At 45.8% G+C, this 23,811-nt stretch overlaps 1 protein-coding gene across 1 annotated transcript in view; it reads right to left on the reverse strand.

Moving 5' to 3' along the window:
* Positions 1–23,811, reverse strand: part of LOC144153826 (glutamate receptor ionotropic, kainate 2-like) — a 210,099-nt gene that overhangs the window by 86,049 nt on the left and 100,239 nt on the right. Inside the window, exon 2 of the mRNA XM_077685558.1 lies at positions 22,830–22,988. Coding sequence (XP_077541684.1) covers positions 22,830–22,988 — 159 coding nt within the window. The remainder of the gene's footprint in view (positions 1–22,829; positions 22,989–23,811) is intronic.

The following is a 23,811-nucleotide window of genomic DNA, read 5'->3' on the forward strand; positions in this document are numbered from 1 at the left end:
AACTCAACCTATATAAGTATCAACTCCCAAGACGAAGCCGCTATTACTAGTCTTAGCGGGTCTTGCGGCACGTGCTTGTCCACAAGATAACTCCTGACACTCAAAACCAGCCCTTTGCTAAGCAGCCTAATACAAGTTTTCCCAGCATGCCGCCAATAAAATCGGAAGCATGAAAACTGCTGCACAAAAGAGACGGAAGATCGTCATTTGTTCTTAAACTAAGAAGAGATCAACAGAGTGGAGCGCTTTGGCAACGTAAGTTAGCGGTCGACTGGCCGAAATACGGCAAGCGGCGAAGCAAGCAACAGCTCTCCGACACTGTCTGGGTCAAAGAATCTCATCACGGAGCCCGGCAGCAACCACGGATCGATTCTGATCAGAAGAAAGCACACGGAGTAGGCAGCCATGGTGACTTTGCCTCGGCTCATACAAGAATGCAAGAATGCGTTGGAATAAGCGGCAGGGCAGAAAAACGCGGAACAGTGACACGGTGAATTCCAATGCACAGGAAAAAACGACGGCACAAGGATCATACACGGTTCGAAGGAGGCGGTAAGAAAGATGCAGGGCCGGGCACGAAAGGAAGAAGCGATACGGGAGCGGAAGAAAATGCCGATAAACAAACAAGTCACACACGCATACTGGAATAGGTTGAATAGCACCGAAAGAGGCGTTGGCTTCAATTGCAGCCAGATCGCTAGGTGCATAGCAACAGAATTCGCGAGCAGGGAAAGGAAAAGGAAGATGGTCTACAGGAAATGGGGAAGTCAATGTCGAGAATGTGAGACGAGCGAGAGCTGAATTCGTCTGTGCCGTGACCTTGCCTGCAGCGAAATAGTATTCAGCATGGCTGCTTCTATCCTACTACCGTTTTGTGGTTTCGTCTCCTTGATCTAGGTTACTTTAATACGACGCTGGCGTCTCGTTTATAACAGAGGATTGTGGGTCAGGAATAAATAGTAAGACATTTGGGGCAAGACTAACCGAGTAAAGTTCGTCCAAGGCCATGTTGAAGTTGATCACAAATGCAACAAGTAGTGAGTAGAAAATTTCCAATGAAAAGAAAACATTTGCACCAGAACTCTCCGCAAACACTTTGTACGACCGTTTTAGAGTAACGAAGAGTTTGTTTTGCAAGAATGTGTGCCCCGCCATGAACTATTTCGCTTTTGGAAAGTAAAGCCCCCCGCATGCACTTTCCAAGTTTTTTTTTTTTTTTTTTTTTACACCAGCGCTTTTACAATCCGATACCGTTGCTGGAAAGTTAGCGAAAACAAAGTACAGTTGTCAAGCTTTTGATAAAAAAGAGATCGAAATTTGTCCCTCCCAAATACGACATTGTTTAAACAATGAACCGCGGTTTTCTGCACATTCCCAATGCCTTGACTCGCGCAAACATCCGCTTCTGAGTGGGTGTTCTTTGCATGACCGCACAAGAATTTCATCGATAAGAAGTAACACAACAGGAGCGACGATTTGGGGCAAACGCAAACACCAAAAAACTGTTCAAATACTAACATATCAGAAATATTAAAAGACGTAACGCTCAAAAAGCACAAGGCGCCGTAATAGCCACTCGTAGTCGTCGACACCCACTGTCGAATTCGAAGACTCCATCGTATGCGTTCGTGTTTTTGTGGGCTTCTAACACAACAATAAATGGGATTAAAACGGTATCTTGTCGTTTTGTGCCGCTTTGGACCTTTTCTTAGTCGGCATTATCTATGCACCGGGCTGTTGCCGTAATACGTAGATCGCCTTTTGAGATACAGACGTACGCACAACCGTGATAAGTTAAGGCGGCCTCGGCTGCTTAAGGTTTGCGCCGTGGTATTAAATCTGCAGGAGTGGTACAAATACACATCTTAAGTCACGAATTAGATAGTCGCTGTTTCCCTGCAATGAACCATCACGTGGTCCCCGTCGTCAGCGTTGACGCCCCATGTACATAGCATATGCGAGAGCACAAGAACCAGAGCACACCGTATAGACGAGCACAACAACCTGAGAAGCAAGTAGTTATTTTGGCTGGAGGTTAGCTCACGTGTACCTCCCTCACTAATAGTACAAAACCTACATCGTCAGCATATTTAACGAAAGTCCTACCTAACGAATAACCGTCACACTGTTTCATATTATGCGTCGGCGATCACACTTTCTCGGTTTATATCGCTGCGGTGATACCATCAAAGAATGTGTAAAACCTTGCCTGAACGCGCCGGGAGCAAAAGTGGAAACTTTTGTCGACAATTACAGGCTCCATTGTGTAACATGTAGCAGCGACAGTATACCCCTGAAACAGTTCTCAAACGCGGGCGATATAATAAAGTACTATTGCTTACGAACGTTATTATAGCGTTTGTACCAAACGTTTAGTCAAAAATTGTTAAATCCTACTTTTCTCCAAGCTGTTACTTTCACAAACGCACTGATCCGAAGTAATCGGCCCTCTACTTCGCAATGCTTCGCTTTGCCTGGCCCAGTATCAAACGTTCTAGCCAGGATACACGCAAGCCTACTCTAGATACATGCAATCACACTGAAAAACCCGTCTGGGGCCCAAACAGTACTCGTCAGCCAAACCGGCTCTCGCCATTCTGGTTTTGTGCTGAGCCATAACCTCCCCATAATTGACAACCTCAACTACTGGCCACAATTGTGGTAAACTTCTCAGGGCATATGACCAGGGCGGTTAGAGATCAAGGGGGGAGGCCTTCGTTCTGCAACATATTTAGATAAACCAACGATGATGATATTGATTACAAAATTATGATGAGAACACTGACAGTGCTTTTTTACCACGTACAAAGCTGTCTATGCAATTGTTGCAGAACACTATAACTAGCAGAATTTTGTGTTGTGGCTCCATAGAATGTCAGGGATAACAAATACAAAGCAAAAGCCTAGCTCCAGTGATTTTGCTGAAACACTATTAGCAATCTATATTCAACTAATGCATAAACCTATTTCAACCTAGTCATTGTGTAAATAGCTTTATGCTGAATTACAGAAACTCTCCACTCCGCCGTTTCCGGCGCCACATTACTGCCTAGCACTCCGACCCAAACAAATCTGAGATGCTATTCCAGAAGGCCCGAGATTGAGCGGAACTCGGGAGACACAAGCTCCAGCGGCGTCCACGTAACATGATGACAATATTTTGAGGCGAAGTTCAAGCGCTTTAAAAATGCAATTCAGGCTATTTGCTGACCATTAGGGTGACGTAACCGGCCAAGGGCAGCCCGCTCCAAGAAGGCGCGACTAGGGCGTGGCGCATTTTTCAGTGCGTTGTTTCACTCCACTGTTACACTGGCGGCTACTGAGGGTAAGCAAATCCGACAGCTTCACTTTGTCGCGGTTTAATTTTATTAATCGGTATTTCACTACAAGGTTCGTTATTTTTTATTTACGGCGTTCATTGGAGCTTTTGTTAAAACTTTTAGGTCATAGAAAGCAGTTTCTTCCCATTTCTGGAGTTGGTGATTGACAATGCTATCCCGTGACAGGCGTACTGGCAAAAAACAAAAGAAAGGGGGCGATGGAAACACGCCTCGTCTTAAATAATTTCTGCTCGGTGCTACGTCATCGAAACCCTTCGTCTGCATCTCTATACAGAATTTCCTCGGGGCACTTACGTGCTACGAAGCTTGACGATACTTACTAACAACTTTTATAGTCATACATTGTACTTGCGTGTTTGCGTGCATGCGTAGGTGTCTTCCCAGCCTATGAACGGTACTTTTGTACAGATAAAAACATGTTTAAGTTTCTCCTCTGTTTAAAAGATCTGTCGGGGTAGAAGTATATGCCTTCTAAGGCGACCATGCAAAAAAGCATGCCCAGGCAGCGGGCGCCGCGAGCAAACAAATCTTCCACTAGGCCATGCAAAACCATTCCCGGGCTTTCTCCGAGTTCTAATGTGAATAAAACATACCCAGCCCATTCGTCGTAGCCACGAATTCATCATTTGATGCCCGCTAGCAGCGACAAGAACTTAGAACCAACCAACAATAAAGTGTCCAGGACACCGTGAGCCAATGCTGCCACAGTCACGGGATGTGTTCGTAACGAACTGGGGTTCACTCTTGTCCGAATAGATACCAGCGGCTAAGTCGACCCGATATTTCCACGCGAGCCTTCTTCACACACAGTAAAAACACAGCCAAATGCACTACTTGAACGTTTAAAACACGGTCGCCAACGGTCAAACACGCCTTTGACCCTCTGAATTGGGATGATTTCTGATAAGCGCCCACCCTGCACACTCGGTCAAGCCGCAAATATTACACATATTTGATGGTCGGGAGCCTGGTGCCTTCCGTTGGCTACAGTGAACCCTTTTGCTTAATTGGTTCGTGCTTGCGCAGAGCTGCACTGGGTATACCTTCAAGCGAAGTAGCAAATATAATTCAGTGGAAGAACAGAACAACGAGAAAAAAAATTGGCAGTGTATGTGCTCCTTTTGTTGAAAATGTCGACAAAAGACGATAGTCTTGGTCGACATCTGCCAAGTAAATACCTCCCTTCGCTTTCACGCTCACCTCTTATGTTGCTCCTCTTGCGTCGTCTTCCTTTCACGGTAGACACGCTAAAGGCAGCTCAAGTAAATAATTTAAATTTACCGCATTTCACTACACCAGGCCCATACCTCCATGCCGGCGCTGCCGTACGGCGGAGACGCGCGTGGATCAAGGCTCCCTACTTCAACGTTTATAGAAACGCGTTGCCCTAGTACACAGGCCTTCCGACAGGAACGTGGAACTTATCTAGTGGAACGTCTCGTAGCTGTTTGCGCTTGATTTCTTAAAATTCCGCCAGAAGCTACAGTGGCGCGGGTGACAGCAGGCGACAATGTGAATTTTTTTCTGCCGTGAATGTAGCATTTAATTTCGCGAAAATCGAACATCTATGAATTTTCTTAAAGAAAAACACCGCAAATGTTCCTTGTATAATATTTTTCGGCCTTATATTTGCGTAATATCGTGTTCATGTTCAACAATGTTGACAAGTATGAACATATAAACCGGACTTACACATGTGGACTCGGCTGTGAGAATATAAGACTACTGCGCCGCAGACTTTGTTTCACTTCGGCCGGGTGGCTGAATCGAGTGACAGGCAGACAGACAGACAGACAAACAGGAATATACATACAGACCAAAATATCTATGTTTAACTTGCCCAGCAAGGATTATCGTCTTTAAAACGGACCTCCCCGCACCAGCCTTGGGTAACAGCCACGCGGAGGATTTCAAAATAGAAGTAGGGTTATCGAGTTTAAGCGTGGAAATGAGTATTTCAGATAGATATCAGATAGGTCGGCATGCGGATGAACATAAGCGGCCTCAGTACGGCACGGGTATTAAGCCAGGCGTGCTGCTTGCGATTTCGCCTGTTTCGCTTGAGGTGTATCGGATACTCCGCTTCACTACTTTCATAACTCAAGCAGCGGAAAAGGTCGGGAGTAGGCAGAAGTCGGGCCTTCTGGTGTAGCGCCTCTGGTCACTTAATTGAGGCGCCTGTCCCTTCGCACCTACAGTCCACACCCATCACAGCCTAATCAAACGAGACTTCTTTGCAGTGTAATTCCGGTGCGTTTTTCCTCTGCCAAATGATTAGGAAGGGGAGGATACTTCTGTGAGCTTTGTTATTGAACGTCTCAAGAACTCACTCGTCACAAATTCGTGCATCGCACCAAGCCTTCTTCGCAATGTGCACTGCTCAATTTGGAGGCGGTTTCTCACATGAACGTTTTTACGGAGCTTCCGGGCGCCGCCGCCGCTGGTCCCTTCTTGTTATTCCGCTCGTGTCATCGTGTAAGAAGGCAATTTTTCCGGTCTTAAATTAGAGTTCTGTGCTGCGTTACGTTAGTGCTCCTGAGAACCTCCACACATCGCATACGCCAACAACACTCCCCTCATGTATCTGCTGCCTAAGTAAACTGCAGGGGAGATGATTCCCAGAGTTAGCTTGGCTCTGCTAGAGCGATTTTCTGTATGTGGAACTGGCGATGGCGAGATGTATTTTTGGCAATATCTGGATAGCCATCATCACTGATTCGATTTACGATCACAAGCTCACCATTCGAGTAATCTGAGTCGCAAATACAGCCGGTTTCCTTCTCCAACCCTTCATTGCTTGTAATAGTGATGTGGATGTTACATTGTGTACACCGCTGCAGGAGACATCCCCACGTCATGCTCGACGCAACAAGAGCTGACAACCGCCTATCGCTTACATACGAACGGTCGTAGGGAGTGCCTGAACTGGGCTGACTCGCACAGATATGACTAAAATCCAAGAAACCGGAAAACCGAGATTTGCAGACTTCGCTTTTTCCAAACCTGCTGGAGTCGTGACAGATACGGCTACAAGTAAAATGATTTACACCCTTAACCACGTAAATCGCTGCCTGACTACGTTATTACACCCTAGAAAAAAAAATAGAAAACACCCGTTAGGGTGTCTTGTCGTTTATAACACTCGAATGCGTTGTATTTTTAATCACACCCTTGCAAAGGGTGTTTCTTTCGTTTTTGAAAGAGTGTAAAAGTTTTAGTAACAGACAAAAATCGTTGCAAATTATTCCACAATGTTGTGACGACGCAGCTTGATATCTGCCGTTTAAATATACAGAAAAGGTGCGGCTACTGCGCATGCTGTGTGAAGTGAGCTTCTGACGATTGCTATTTTGCTTAAACAAGCATGAAACAGCATCAAAGTAAACACTGTACACTTGAATCATGTTCCCTGTAAGCCGAATTCTACATACTAGGAATACTTTTTGGTTGTTTGTGTTCGGTTTGTATTTATTCGGATTCGAAAGTTTTGAAGGTGTTTTTTCACGCCTTTAGTTTTACATAGCACATAACAGTGGAGAGTGTGTGCTTGTACGTACGATAAAGTTTGTCGTTGCGGCCCGCAAAAAAAGCAACATCAAGAGCAAATCGCACAAAGAGAAAATCGAGTGCGGGAAAAAGCGGCTGTAATTCTCCGCCTTGATGCGAAAATTGTGTTTGAAGTAGCGCCGTGAAATGTTGGCGAGGGTCTGTGGGCGAACGAAGCCACCTCAAATGTTGCTCCTGGTCGATCACGGCGCAGGCTGTTTTCCGTCGGGTTTTATTGGCGGGCTTTTCACGCCTACGTACTCGCGGGGCGCCCAGCTAAAATTGGATGAAAAAGAAAGGGCCTGCTCGTAAAAGCTTTACGTGCCGGAAAACTCGTTACAGACTTTGATGTTCTCGGTGGAGCCAGATGACCATGTCCATTCGCCACTCGCGAAGCTTTTTTGCCTGGTCGAGCCGGAAAAAGATGAAGGACCGCAAAGCTGCCGTCAAAGTGTGAGCTTGTTCTAAAATGGGAATGCCCGATGAATTTCTGCGGTTTCACGAGCAAAATACTATTCAGCGCCGGTGTTCGACCTATTGTGAATGTGAAATGCGTTTTTGTTCCGAGAAAGTAGCTATTGAGTTAGTGGCCAGCCTCCCGTGGTCGTTTTTACTAAAAGAGAGAAAACGTTGGAGCGAATTTAGGGTTAGAAGATGATCCGACTGCGTTAGCGTTCCGAGTGCTATGTTGGCAACGTTTTCCATGTTTTGATTGTCAATGAAGAACACGGACGGCGAACACGAAGTAAACAGGACAGGCGCTAACTTTATTTTATTATTTATTTTATTGCGACTCATTTTATTGCGCTTTTATAGGCCGATATTACCGGCGATCCTGTAAATATTGAGAACGGGGGAAGGTAAGGTTGTAACAAGAAAATGGCGAAGCTTCCGCTAAGTCGCGCTAGGCTTGAACCATAGCAAAGCTGGAGTATTTATTAAGTCCCGACGGGCACAGCACCGCGCATTATATTAAGTTTGAAATTGGTTATTTACTTATTCCGCCGTCGCTATTCACTGTGGTAATAGCAGTTATCGCAATATCCTTCGTTATCGTCCTCTTCTTCATGCACGACTGGCCGGATCGGATCATTTTGTCCGCAGGCTATTCCATTTCTCTGAATGTGTAGCGCGTCGGCACGCGCTAGAAGTGGCGGCCACCTACTTAGCGAAATGGGCGTCTGTAGCGCGAGCAGTCTTGTGTTCCCCACTTGAGGCACGGACGCACGTTAACTGTTTTCTTGGTATTTTTTGCGAGCGCAAGGAGCACGCCTGGCCGGTGCTGGGATGCGTATTTCCGAACGATTCGCTGCACAGAGCACCCACGTGACATGTCTTCGTGCGACGGAGAACGGTAATCCTACGTGGTCATTGGCTGCGCCCCAAACATAACCGACATAAAGCATACCAAATCACCAAAAATAACGCTAGATTTGAGTGTAAAAATGAATTAAATTTCGAAAAGAAAATAATTAGGCAATGAAAAAAAAAACGAACAGACAGACCTGCTGGGGCTCGCACCCAAGCCGTCAGCACCAGTACTTACTACTCTACACCAAGGCTACAGAGCCCGAACGGTGGGTTCGTTTTAGTAGGCGCTCAAAAGAAAAGAGCGCGCAGTGACATCACACATGTCACGTGGGTGCTCTGTGCAGCGAAGCCTTTGGAAACACGCCACCTGGCTTTCTCCGTAAGGCGCGTGCTCACGTGCGCGGTAAGCGAGGAGAGTAACTATGACACATTTTTTTCATGGCGCCGCACACATTACGTGCATAAAACAACAGCACCGCTGTACAAAACACGAAACTAGGGGATGGCGTTTACATCACTGTCCCCCGTCCCCAGACAATAAGAACTTCATTAGCGCCGTCCTCGTCGGGGCCATGTTTCTGCCGTTGTTCTTTTTTGCGCTGCTTATTGGATATTGTAACAAAAAAAACTTGATAATATAAAATACGTTCACAGCCCCTATTCATATTATGAGGTGTGATTTATTATGTTGTGAGTATTTGTTTCCCTGAGCGTGATTATAAGCGTTTTATTGTTGTTATGCGTGTACTTGTTACACCGTTACTTCCCTTCTTTTCAATTTTTACAGGATAACCGTGACGATAAGCTTACGGGAAGTGCAATAAATTAGTTGAAACTTGGCGCCTGTCCTGTCTACTTTGTGTACGTGTCTTGTTTTTTGTTGCGCATCAAATCGGGGGACCTGATCACGGGCTAGCCCCGCTGGAAGTGAGAATTGGCAATATTGTGCGAGTTCTGGGGCAGTACTTGTATGGAACATGAATTCGCGTGAAAGTGTTCATTTCTACACCTCTGCGATTGTGTTCTATGCTATTAGTTTTTGTTACAGCGTGAATTTTGTTAATTAAACAATACCAAGATACTTAGAGGGAAGTGTTCGTTCACACATTTCGTCGGGTATGAGCGACTCTGTGCGTATGACACCATTGCGTGAGCATTACGAGTTGCACGAAATTTAAAAAAAATTCCAGGGGTAAGCCCTGAATAATATCCGTCTGCAGTTATGCGTTCTGACTCTTCTCACGCTTAACGTTAGGTGGCCATAACATCGATGAGTTAGACAACGCCATACTCATTTCACATGAAGCTTAGTGTGGAGATGCGACTTAGATGCGTAACTTTAGCCATAAGAACGAGCCTTGGCCCGGGCGGATAGGTACCATTACACTTGGGGGGAGTAACGTTAGGTAGCCGTCATGCTGGGTTTGGTGAAGAGCGAAGGAAGGCAATCATAGTACGTCAAGAGGCGGGCACCGGTTAATGGCTTGTGAAAGGGTAACGCTAGGCCTAACTTCCTTCTGCTACGTCCTCCTCTGTTGATGTAGGAGGCCCGAAACAACAAAAAGAAATAGGGGGATGATGTATTAACCAATAAAGTTTGGTGGTTGTGTAGTCGTGTGCGCCTTGATAAAGGTGATGTTTTTTTTAAGATGCCGTAAGACAAAAATCACGGGATGTTAGTTGCAAACAGATGGCCTTACTATCTAGTTATTTTGATTGTGAACACACCTTCTCGCTTCGAGCATTTTATTTTCCCTTTCAATCACATTCAGTGACCAGAGAATGCCGTCGCCAATTCTGGGGATATTGGGCACTAACCGAAAATACATTAATTTTGCTATAGATTAAATCAAAATGAGTGAATTTAGAACGGACAGGCGCTGAAGCAACGAAAAAAATTGCACAGATTTAACCCTTCTAAACTTAGCACGAGCGAGAGCAAAGACTATGCACACATTGTTCCGCGAAAGTTTTCCTTAGCTTGAGATTTTGCAGCCTGCCGGCATGTACTGAATGACTCGAGCTATATTTAGATTGTCTGAGGAACAAGCGCAGACAGTCTAGCTGCCGTCACGAATGGTGACAGTCCAGAAAGATGCTTTGCCAAACGCGCCATAAAAACAGCGCTTTCATGTGTGAGCAAGGTGTGTTTGTCTAGTCTTCGGTCCTCTAAACTCAGTGACCGCTGTGTTTTTATATATTACTCGTTAAATCCTCCCCTGGTCACATCGTTCGCGTGCTCTGAACTGCACGTACAGATCGCCCCGCCGCCGCTGGCCGATAAGAAACAGGCGAACGAGCCGTTTCGTCCTCGCCTAGCGGTGGGGTACTGCGGAGGCGAAGGTCCCAGGAAGTGAAGCGATAAGAAAGGTACAGCTTACGCGCTGGCGGCTGAAGGACCTTGCGATGCAATGAGTGACCTTGAAAGATGTACCGAAGTAAAGCTTTCCTTGTAAAATGCAAGACGGTCAAGTGTGAAACCGGTTCAGATGCCCCAGCAAAGGTCTGCGGCGAATGTTATTTATACTGTCCGTGTCCCCGGCTGCGTAGGAACTAATGCCGCTGCTTTTTCCTATAAGGCACCCCTAATTATTCATCATGCAGTGACGCATACGTTTTTCACAGAGCTGGAACGACTATCCTTCAACTAAGCCCCCAGAAATTTCAACGTGACGTGAAGTTCCTTGGTTATTATCAATTATAATTTGATTGATTGATTGATTGATTGATTGATTGATTGATTGATTGATTGATTGATTGACTTGTTGACTGACTGCAAATATTGAGATTATAGGTTCTTTTCTTAAGCGTTGATCTATTAGGGTATGCAGTACTTAGTGCGTTTATGCCACTGTTCTTACCTTCCCAGCATGTGCACATATTTTGCATGGCAGACCGTTCACGTGCCTGCGCAATGCCAGTGAGCACTGGCTTCACACGTTCGTCTCATTATAAAAATCAGTGGGAGGAAGCCTGTCTCGGAACGCTGTAGTTAACAATGCGGATTTCGCTCACTACAGGGCATTTTCCATAACAAAAACGCGAAGTAACAACGCTGAAATCCCAAAGGAAATAATTGCCTTAATAATTAATTAACAAACGGCGCAGCAAGGAGACTAAATGCACGCGTTTCGGCTTCTCGTTACTCAATATACCTCGGTGGAGACAAACATTAATTACACATTTGTCCACACGGCATACACACTGCCGCAGTTACTCCACTTGAAGATGAACGGTTGCCCGTGAAGACTAACGGCCGTTCTTTAGTCTATATTTAGCTCGCTTTTGCCAAAGAGTGTTGAATAGCGAAAAGGCGCCGAAACTTTTAAAACTGCCCCGTCACTGTTCGAGCAGAGACTGTTCGTTTTTCCGCCCACAAATAATCTGCACGCAGGAATGATAAACTGGAACGTCCGAAACAGAAAGTTTTGACATTACCCCTAGCCTGTAGCCTGAGAACCTGCAACCAAATGCGAACATTCATTCATTCATTCATTCTATCTATCCACTCCGCAAAAGAAACGGCTCTACCGTCAGGACTTCCTTACGACCTTCGACCCAAACGAATGTCTTTCCTAAACAAATTTCGGCCCGAATTCCCGCACCAGCACGTGGAATTCGACCTCTCTTGGTATTTGAAGCAACTCACGCGTTCCACCATCGGTCAGAGTGCTCCCGAGATACTTTCTTCGGCTATTCGGCGCAGCACCACCATAAAAAAAAGGCGTCGGGCAGTTGCTTTGCGGATGACCCATTCGGGCGCTGATATCCGTTCTTTCGCCACAAGGAAAACATCAATTTTGCCGACATCGCGGAAAACAAAATAAAACACAACAAATGAAGAAAACATGGTTGCACTTCCAGCAACACTCTAAAAGACTTCCGCCAAAACGACCAGCCGCTTTTTCAGGCGTTCGACGAGTCGAATCGGCAAATGGAACGCGGAGCAGTTTCTTTTGTGCCGTTCGTTCGAAAACACCACGGCTCCCCGCGTCGCCGCCGAGTTCTTCAGCGGCTGTGTCATAGCGGATAAAAACACAAGAGAGCAGGGGAAGGCTTTCGCCCCCCACTCCAACTCCTCCGTTGCAGACCTGCGGTTTCCATTACGTAGCGCGAGTTCCCTGTGCCATTTGGAAAGTATGGCGGCATAAGCCTGAACTCCTACAAAGTTTCTGCCACCTAGCCTTGCCTACACTAGCGTCCCGATTGAGCGTTAGTGGCGCCTCTCGTTCGAACGCCTTGAAATTCCACCCTCTGTTTTTTTCTGTTGTCTTTTTCTTTCGAAGTTTGAGACAAGCATAGAGGCGAGGGTAATGGAGGGGAAAATACGGGAAAACGCAAGGACCTTGTTCGCGAAAGCGCATCTCATAGCCTTGAATGGTGCCTGTTGTCGCGCAGCTCTGCCCTCTGCCGTCATCAACTTTGCCTTGCAAATCGCGCCTGTTCCAAATGGCAATGCCAGCTTTGGCTGCCTTTCTGTTTTGCGCCGCTCTTCCTCCACATTTTCTGCGTTTTTTTTTTCCTGTCACCGACCCCGCGCGGATTCTTCAGTTTCCAGCGCAGTAGCGTGTCTGTTCTTTCTTTTATTTCCGAATGTGCTAAAATAAGCGTGTCGAAGAATAAGAAAGTGTGAATAGAAAAAATACAGCAGCGGCGAGTTGCTGAAGAAAAAGATAATAAATGAAACGCCCTTGTAGCGTGACTTACAGTTTAGTGCAGTACCCAATGCCTGCCCCATCAATTGTTTATGCAAGGGCCTGGCGAGACCAGCCGGGCCACGTCGAAACGTCGGAAGTGACGATACGGGGCCTTTGCAGAAGCAAGATTACCAAACTGCCTTTTTAAAATTGGTGACTCTTTGATGTCATGTCTAAAGAGTGCAAAGGCCGAATTCGGAGATCAACCCGTGGCTATCCCTGCGAAGTCAGCAGCAATAAGCCGGCGGTTAGTAACGACACCGGTTATCTTTTTAATGGCTCACCGAAAGCTCGTCCTCCACATAACTTTGCGGGACTGCGATCCTAGCCTGATTTTCTACTGGGGTAAATACTTGATACGTTGTAGTGAAGGGCCCCTGTGCTGGCCAGTCCACCGAAACTTTGGTGTAACGGTTGCGCAAGGGGAAAATTCGCATCGAAGAAAGAGAAAAGTAAGAAGCAGGTCGGAAGCGGTTTGCCAAGACGGCAGCAGAACGGTGCTCTTCGCCGTGCAGGCCCGAGGACCGTCGCTAACGCTGACGCCCGAGTCACCACCCATCGCGGTGTAGGCCCGAAGACCATTTGTTGGCGCGGCCGGGAGAATATGTCTCCTCCCGACGAATGAGCGGTGTGTCGGTGGGGCCGAGCGCTGGCAGCGAGGCCTCGTCTGACGGTTGGCAAAACCTCCTTCCACCCGCCGCTAGCCATCGGTCACCGCCGCATTCCTCGCCGTGGGACATCACGCCAGTGTGAGCTCATCCACGTGCCGAGCTCGGGAGCCCTGCGAACTGACAATGTCCAGCCATCCATCCGCCAAAATCACCAGCCCGTACCGCTCGATTGTGCCTACCGTGTCAGCCACAGGGGACTGAAGTAAATCAGTTAGTCGTTATTCATCTGTGTGTCAGTACACAGTGTTTTCCAGCTTTCTGTCTCTTTCATTGGAGACTTACTGTGAATGAAATGCGTGTGTTCGTTTGGAAACAGTAGCACGGCTCACGAATCTCCGCGCGATCCTGCCAATTATATACGTAGTAAAACATTCCAAACACTGCCAGCCCACTATAATGCAACGCTGTTCTCTAATTGTTGCGCTACAGTGAAGCTAACAAATGAGCTGTTTGGTTTTACTTGGAAACCTTTTACCAGCGCACACAACACCAGGACTAAGAAAGATGAACAAGCGACGGTCGGTTGTCCTGTAACATTGCACCTTTTACAATTGCGATTGTCCTGTGTGCATGTTTCTTCGTCTGTCTTGTTTTCGCTGCACTGTTACGCCAGAAATTATGAAAACCGCGTTCAGGGCCTCACGGGAGGGGAAACATGCAATATAGCGCGTATCATTGATGCCGTCATTTCACGATGAACCTCAGAACTTAAGAACGCTTACCATTGAAGATTTGATAATATACGCCCGTCAGTCTGAGTAAAAGCATAGTATCATTGATTGAAACGAGACAGTGGTACTACCACTGCTGTGTTGAAAAGGCCTCTGCGGGATAATTCATTTACTTCTGTCGGTTTTGTGAATAAAAGATTGCGGTACGTTCAGAAGGTGACCCTTGGTGCGGCAACTTGAATATGTACAATGATATACGTCTAGGCCAACGTACATTTATTTGTGATGTAAATACCCGGAAGAGTAATTGAATTACATCGAATTAGTCTCGAGCAATTTCCGTGACAGCTTTGGAAGTCAGTTCGTTTGCTGCTAACTCTGGGTGTACCTTGCAGAATGTTATTGTTTCTAATATGTCTATGATAACTGTAAACAGGGTGGTATCGTACAATGTTTTGTATCAATTATACCAGCGGATTCTTAAAGGCATTAGCTGATCAGCCAGTCTATCCACAGAGAAGCACGTTAAAAACAAAGTTCAAATGCTGGCGACCCCTTTCCCCTGCACTTTGGATTTACAGTCTTTTTTGGACATTTTGCAGGATAAAAAGCGCATCTTCGTATGCTATATAATGGATGAAACTGGAATATTTGTAAACCCAACTAATCGTAAAACAAACCGCGAACAAAGCATCAAAAGTACTGCCCATTACTCTGTCGATTTAGTTGTTGAAATCAAGTTGGCAAGGTGTCGCTATTCCTCAAAAAAGGAAATTGTTTCTGTTTCCGCCTTTGACAAGTGTAGTAGTGAAACAGTTCCTGCACTGAACAACTATGAATAATTTTCAACACATCAAAACAATGCAGCACTTCTTTGAGGCCTAACAATAGCGCAATAACTTGTCAATGGCAACTAAGCGTTAGCAGTGAAAGTAGCCATAACAAAGATATGTGCAGAAGATGTCTTGCCTATATTTGGCAGCTTTTTTTTATTGTTGTTGCGCCAATATAGCACTAGTTAATTAAAATTTCCTGCGCAATAGTTTAAGTGCACAAAATTGGCTATTGCCGGAGTATCACACGGCACTACTTTTCATTCTCCCACGCCCAATGCATTCTTTTTTATTGAAGAAACTATAAAAACTTACTCGGATTTAATGCGAATTTTACATCGCAATTTTCATACGGTCAGTTGTTCGACGCGATGCCAACCACAAAACTGCGAATATTTATCGAGCATGGTTGTGATAGCACAGCACAACCCGCGTGTACTTATTTCCATTGCAAATATTGCCTTTTCTTTGTCGTAATTAAACACTTATGACATTAAAACTTTAGCTGTTGATTAAAACTTTAGCTGTCGTCACTTACTCAAAAGTGATGGCAACAACAAATGAAAGTTGCAGATCATTTGGGCATAGTTCGAACAAAAGAAGCAATCTTTAAACGCTAATGCAGTAACAGATCCATCAGCAGCACAGTGAACAAGATAAAAATTTTTTCGCCGACTCTTGCAGTTGGCTGTCAAATTATACCATCTCTTCAGAACTCCCACCAAACGAACTGGAGCAAGGTGTTCCAACACTCACTTCGCTACCCACAGGTCTTCTGTCTATTTCTTCTGCTTTTCCCCGGGCCTGGAGCTCGGTAGGTCGAATAAAAAATAACGAATGGCCACTGGGAGTACCTTTCGTAAATAAATAAAGAAGCCACCGCTGTCTTTTGAAGCGTTGGCCTGTGCTCGCGTAGCCTGTTTTCCTGCTTCGAATTGGACGGCCGGCCACAAGATAGAGTTTACGCCAAACGGGTAGGAAATGGCGATCATCCGCTGGAATTCCCAGCGAACGCAGAAACGTGTGTTGATGGGAAGGCCGTGCAAGACTTCTCTCCCCGAGCAGCTTTCTTATTGAAGCTGATATAGCATCTGCGCTAGAACAAAAGGCTGAAAAAATAAAACACGCGTAGGGACACATTGAAATAAATTTAAAAAAGCTCAAACTGATTGCACTAAGAAAACGCTCACAGCGACAAAAGCAGAATGCTTGAAGTAATGCTACGACAAAACAGTACAAAAGACATTCGCAGGCTTTTTTTTCTATTTTTTCATTGTCACAAGTAACATTTAGCGCGAGGAAGGTCGTTTAATAATACAACAAAGAGCGTGAAAATGAAGGAAACTGCTTTTAGTACAAATATTTTCAAATTAGTTCGTACGGTTTCAATTTGTATAAGAAGACTCACCCACCAAAAATATCTCCTGTTGTCATTGGGTTCCAGCAGGTGTGTTTTTGATACTTCCTTCTTCATCTTTTATGAGTTTTTTTTCGCTACATTCACACGTATATGTGTGTACGTATTCGAGGGCACCTATTGTTCCTGTTTGCGTGTATAATAAGGCACCTATTGCGTAATAAGGCACCTTTTGTTTCTGTTTGCGTTGTTTGCGTATAGAAGTCTGATCACGTCTGCACCAGTTTGCAGTGGCCAAGCTCACTCTCATACCGGAGTTTGTCTACACTGGCTACCATTTTTTCATACACATCAATGTTGTGAAGACGTGCATTTTGACGTGTTTTGGACTAATTTCTGCGATGAACCTCTAGAAAGAATTTCCACTGCTTTCTCGTTTTCAAGAAAGCAAAGAAAATATATTTCTCTATTTGCATATATCTTCGATAAAAACACAAGAGCCAGTTCGCATTACTGCACAACCTTAACATGTGCCTCGGCATTTTTCAGGCGAAAGTGGAGGATTGCTGGTGGCTAATGCGCTAAAACGATATTCACGTACGGAGGACAAAGTGCATGTGGCCCTGAGTAGTTGCGGGTTTATCGCAGTTGCAGCGCATTCGGCGCCATAAATAGACACGAAAACCATGAGAACCACAGTTGCTGTATCTCCAAAGTGGTTGGTTGCTCACCAGTAACACCCACTAAGGCAATGAGATTTCTGAATCGGCTCAACTCAAAACGTTAGCTCATCGCCCTGTTTTTTAAAAATATTAATTTTTTTTACATTTCTTTCTAGCGTCAAGATATTTAATGTACAGAAGTCAACAGCAAATACAATATGCCAGATCTTAAGAGCAACGCAAGGGTTGTCAGCTAGCTCTAGGTTGTCGAATATGGCCACATGCCGTTCAAATAAAGTTATTTCCAGGGCGTATTTTGAAGAAAATAATGCCCGTATATTTTGAAACACTGACTATTCACGGCCTCCTTGTGTGTGCTTGATACAGGTATTCGCGCAAAAGTTGCACCTTTTGAGGCAGTGGACGATCGGCGTTCGCAGTCAGACTGTCGTATAAAATGCACGAGCTACAGTTAACCGTTGGACAGCGTTGGAGCAAACACCCAGCCTGAGTTGTATCACCGCATTTAGGATTAACTGCCGCTATAAATAAACCGAAGTGTCCGTACCGAGAGCAATAAAAATGAACACGCATACACAAGGCAGCAACCGAACGAGGAACGCAAAGGACTGCAGAACAGCGACGCAAAATCCTTTTAATCCACCGCCTACTGCGGCCAGCCGTTGCCGCAGTCGTCAACTGCCGGTGCGTGTGCCATAAAGCGCAGACCGCCGTCGTTTGGCGCCTCGTAAGATGCTCCTGACTGCATTAGACCAAGGTGCTGCATGCGTACCCATAGAAACTAGCTCATTAAATCGCGACGGACGGAAGTGCCGTCGTTCGCGGGCCCATCTCGTGCTTCCCTGCAATGCAGGCTGGATTACCATTATGGTTCCCGGCGATCTCCAGGCGTTGAAGCAATCCAGGTCATACCACCCGCATGCGCTTTTCCCGCACGTGCTTGACGCATTATCGGAAAGTGTGATGTATCTTTGTGTCCAGCGAACGTTCTCTCATTGTGTACGCACGTACATCACCAAGAATCTTTATCCCTATTTACACCACTTCTTGAACCCGGCGTTGCGGTGGAGTGGTAGATATATGGAATGCCCTGAAGCATGTTGGCGAGCCTTTTTTTTTAAATTAGGAATATCGCATTGCCAACTAGTATCAAAGTTTCTGGTTGCTGGAGAAAAGGATTCTATCCGCTGGTCCAGTACACGTGCGCTACACTCATATAGCATTATCAAAAATTTATTAACTGGCAAAAGGGACACCTATCTTAATCCTGTAATGATGAGAATACACATCTTCCCTTCAATCCTTTTTAAACATTTCGGGAGAATATAGTGGACAACAATAACGAGATAAATGCTCTTACGAACTAGCGACATGTCTTCTGCTCGGTTCACCACTGGCAAGCAAAATATCGAGCGCGATGTTGATGGGATCACGCTGGTCAATATTTTAGATCCTGCTCCCATTGAGACAGGATGGCAGATGAGTGCAGTGTTTACCAAAAGAGATTGTTATTGTTCCTTTTGAACAGACGTCTAGCGTGGTTAGTTCACCACGTGTAGCAGCACCGCTCTTGGGTGTAATGAACGACGCAACAGAATAAAACAGCTCTGGTAAAGCCTGCTGTTCATGTTCCGTAAGATTGGCGCGGTCAGTTGTTTGAGACGCCGCTCCGCCTATAGTCTGGTTATTTTATTTCACCTAATGCTCGCCGGTAGCTCTAGTAAGGGAGGCTAGATCTACATCCCCGCAGCCTAGTAGCTCGGAGTGTAGCGCGGCGGGAAGGCACCAACGACTACCCGACTACAAGATTGTGGATTGGTTACGACGCCTCGCCGTTTCACGAAAGTTGGGCTTCCGTCCTTCCTCACATAGGAGCCCTGATCGGCGACGACGCTCGCGAAGGTGTTTCGTAGCATGACGTTCCAACTTTCGCGAACGATTGGCAGTGCCATCCCTGGAATGTCTCTTGCAGCTATGAGAGTTGTCATCACTGTCGCCCGCCTAATGACTCTCACGGCATATTCAGCTGCCTAAACCTATGAGAGACGTGACAACTCACTTGACGATTGATAATCCGGGTCCACGCGATCAGATCCCAGAAACTTCGCTTGAGACAGCTATGAACATGAGGGACCCCACTCCTTTTTCGTGCACTGGGACGAAGTAAGACACCATTAGCCACTGTAGTTTAACAACATCCACAGCTGCCCCATTCATAGCCTCTACGACGTTGGCTTGTAATGCTTGCCCTACGCGAACTTGTGCTGGACGCCAGCCTGCTGCCTTCTGGCCGTTCCAGCATCTCGACCGCTACCATTGATTGGCGCCCTCATCACCTCCAAGCAACACACGGCCTAGTCTTGTCATTAGAGAATAATCCCGAAAAGGTCGGAGTCATTTCCTTCAACGATAACAGCAGAATGCATTTCGAGATGCTTACCGAGAAACTTTCTAAAACAAACGGACGCGCGGCTGCTTTAAATTTTTAAAAGTGCTTCAACGCAGACCATTTTTAGAAATATTTTGTCCACGTTAAGAGGAATCACATTGCGACGGCCACTTGGTTGGTTCTGCGAGCGAAAGAGCCTGGAGCTTCTGGACACATATGGGACATGAGAAGAAGGTTCCACCCCGTCTGGTACCTACGTGCAGCAACCTTTACTAAGGGCTCAATAGCCCGCCGATGTGGCTGGATGGCTAAGGTGTTGCGCTGCTGAGCGCGAAGTCGCGGGTTCGATTCCCGGCCGCGGCGGCCACTTTTCTGATGGAGGCGAAAAGCAAAAACGCCAGTGTGTACGAGATTTCGGCGCACGTGAAAGGTCCTCAAGTGGTCAAAATTAATCCGGAGCCCTCCACTACGGCGCGCCTCATCGCCTGCGTTGCGTCGGAGCGTTAAACCTACAAGCAATCACTAAAGGCTCAATAAAAGTTGCTTCTTTCTCTCGCACACGCACACACTTTTTGCGCATTATTGTGGTGAGCTTTCACATGTTATCTTGATTGAACGATTGTGAAAGAGACGTGAAAAACGCAAGTGTCCTATCTGTGATTCCAGGCGACGCCATGATTAAAAATAAAGTATAGGCACGTTATTTAACTGAAGATTTAGTGCAGAGTATTGTCTCCTGTGTACGGTAGTCCTTTTTTAAAGCAAAGGTTTCTGTGCCTAACTGCTGGCTTCCTTCGTCGCGCAGAACACACTGCAAAGAAAACCACATTAAACCAAAACGATGATGATGATCAGCGAAAGCGCATGAAGCGCCTCAAGAAAAAAAAGGCTTTGTGTAGTCGGAATGAAACCGGAGTCCTTCATGTTATGAAGCAGACGTCTATGCGATTGCGGCATTCCGACGCGGTCATAGCAGTTTGTATTTTGTACGCTGACTTTGTCTCAGGTTGCACAGGAAAAGCTTTCCTTTTAACCACGTTCAGCTTAAATAAAGAAGATTTGTTTTTTTTCAATTTTTTTTTCTTTGGGACGTGGCATGTCATTATCTTCTATTCCCCCGGCGAAGGAAGGGCAGTGAGGGATGACGACCTCGCTTCTGATACAAATTCTCTGCCTTTCTCAGAACTGGACGTTGCCAATACCTAACGTTGCCCAAGGATATGTATATACGAATAATATTGTAGAAAAGGGATGTTATGTCAACACCTGTCGCGGAAAGATCTGAAACGATGCCTTGCAACATCCTACAGCGGCTGCGCTCCAGCCAACTCGTTGAACCTTCAGTGCATTTGACCCCCTTTTTTTCAACCAGCTGTTGCGGCGGAACTGTTTCTCACCAGATGGCTTCAAGGAAGTCCTCAGGCCTTTCAGACAAGGGACCATTCTTCAAAGAGCCCGTTTTCAATCTTTCACAAAGAATACTACGCCATATCGGACACATGTCGCCGCTTCCAGGTTGAGAACGCAAAACAAGTAAGATCAGAGAATTGAGAACGTGCTACAAAGGAGATGTCGATAAGCGCGGCTAAGCGTTGAGGGTCCACGTGCTGCGTTTCCTGCTCTTCGAGATACAAGAACAGCCATTCTGTTAAGGATTCCGCTCGTTATTACTGCGAACGCATTGAGTTTTTTATTGACCTAAAATATACGCAGTCCCCAAAAAGTAAGCAATATAGTTCTATTGAGTGCGGCAGGTTTGATAGCGCGTGCCTCGAACATAAAACACGAAGGAATTTGCACGTCGCGATCGCGGCTTCATCGCACGTGCCTTCAAAATAAGTTACAAATATGAGCCCGAACCCACTGTTGGGGCAAACGACTTCGGAGCGTCGCGCTGAGAACACGGGGCAATATATTCTGATTCGTCTCAAACAGCCTGCGATGTAATGGAGTCTGAAGCATCTGCGTCCCCGACGTCTTCAGCTTTGACATCAAAAGCTTCAAAAGACGGCTGCAAACGGCTGTCTCGGCCCTGGTTGACTAGGTCAAATAAATACTGTGATACGAGCAAAGAGATGGAAGAACCCTAGCAATACCGTGAAATTGCCAAATAAAAATTTCAGCCATTTCACTCGGTGAGTGTGCATGACCAGGGGAGACGGGGTGACAGGCAGTATTAAAGAGAGGTAAGAACTCTGGACGACGATGTATCTATGACAATAGCATAACCTAGTAGTTGCTATCAGTGACTGAATTCGGTTTGTCTCTGTCCACGCATGCTCGATCTTTGTCCTTCACGAGCTCCATTACGTCCAAGCTTTAATGTGGGAGAAACTTCTGTTATCACGCAGAATATCTTCGAGGTTACTTCTTTACATGGAACACCTAAGCCTATAAAAAACCCCGTGAACTCAAGTATGCCAAAACAATTACGATGTTATCGTAACACTTTCTCCAAAATCCAAATAAATTGATTTTCACCCCTTCTGTTGCAGGCCTCTACGTTAGCGCTGTTGTTTTGAGAACGAAATAAACGCGAACCACAAATACGCTATCCTATTTGTGACCGAATATATCAGAAGATCTGAAATAAAAATAAAGAAATCTCAAAATAACCCGTAAGACTTGATGGTAGCGAGTGCAATGGGAGCGCATGGGATGGGAGCGTAGCCATGGGAGCGCAACATTTCCGACCTTCACGACGGCTTCAGTCCACGATTGCAGCCGATTTGCTTCTTCTTCGCTGCTGCAATGACGTTTACTCAGCCATTGTTACTGTAAGTGTGAGCTCCCTTAATTTTTTAGAAGTGATAATCATTGTACATTACCTTGAAGGGGCGTACGCTATGACATGCATTTCTCGTTCCGGGTAAGTGTTGCGACGATTACGGCAAACGCTGGAGTCTATCTCGTTCCGAGCAAGTGTTCCACAATAACGGCTTACGGTAGTGTGTTTTTCGGCAATGCTGGCCAACTTCCATAAGGGCGTATGGTTGGCGTTACAAATGTGCACTCGGGACGCTGGGCGATCGCCGCGAGGCAGGCGCTCACGTGGGCTCGGCATTTTCTACTTCGAACACCAACCTCTATCGATGTGACAAACAGCTTCGCTGTAACAATGCTTCGGCAAACACAACCGCTGGCCCATGACCTATTCACATATAACGCAAAATCTATAGAATCAGAAGCATACAGGCGGCCATTGAGTGAAATATACCTTCATGCCTTTCCACACCCTGACTGGTTTTTATTTCCCTTGCGCAATCTGATGGGTACCAAAGGTCAAAATAGAGCAGCCAAATCTTAGGCAACGCAGTCCGTGAGACGCACCTGCTTTGCCTGCGTGGAAAGCGTCGTGGGATGGTATCCTCTGGACAATTCCGGCCAGCCTGAACCTTGTGAGTGCGTGGGCCGGATCGTTGTTGACGAGGTCCACTGCACTCCTGAAGGCCGCCTCTGAATCGCTCTCACCTTCCTCAAAGATGGCGCCTGCGAATGAGAAAAAAAGAGGAAATGCGTAAGTGGCACCGTAAAATATAGTTGACGTTTTCCTAAATTTTCTAATTATTGCTGAGTTCTTAGCGAAGTAGTGAAAGTTAAGGAGGTCTCCGTTTTTGCGAACTTGTATCGAAGTTGCTAAAAACGTCTGATTTTCCAAAACCCTCCAGTTTTTTTCTTCGTTACTGTAGCTGTCCGCTGGAGAACTTTGCAACGAACATTTGTTGGGGGCATTATTTCGTGGTTTTATTGGCGGTTAATACGAAACAAAAACATTTTTATTTCATGTGTAATTGCACCCAAACAATTGTTTTACGTCAAAACAAAAGACACTGCCCAGGCGCACTGTCAGAGCCCTGGTTACGTTTTGCGATTTGCTAGCGGTAGATGACGTAGTATTCGGAAGTGCTGGCGTTGCAGTGACCGCTCGGCTTGAAGAGCTCATTCTGTTCGCGCTTAGAACGTGCCAGAATATCACCAGTTGAAGGAAAGACGCACAAAACCTTTTCCTAGAATTGTAAGCCCCGAGGGAAGCCTCAACACAACACATTTGCGGGCGACGAGCTTTAGAAAGGGGTTTTCACATAACGAGTCAAGGCCGACTTTGGTTTCTTGTAGGTAGGGAACTTGTGCAGATTGAAGCGTCTTTTCACGACATACTTAGGTAAGCTGTCGTCATAGCAAAGAATGTTGTTCGGGAAAATGAGGAAGAAAAACGAATAGGAAGAAAATGAATAAATAAGTGAGGAAGAAGAAAATGAATAAATAAATTTGAATTTGACTTTGAAATTTGAAAAAAATTTGAATTTCGGGA

The sequence above is a fragment of the Haemaphysalis longicornis genome, unplaced genomic scaffold (genome assembly GCF_048455015.1).
Source record: "Haemaphysalis longicornis isolate Haplotype H1 unplaced genomic scaffold, Haemaphysalis longicornis Haplotype H1 scaffold_9, whole genome shotgun sequence".
Taxonomy (NCBI): domain Eukaryota; kingdom Metazoa; phylum Arthropoda; class Arachnida; order Ixodida; family Ixodidae; genus Haemaphysalis; species Haemaphysalis longicornis.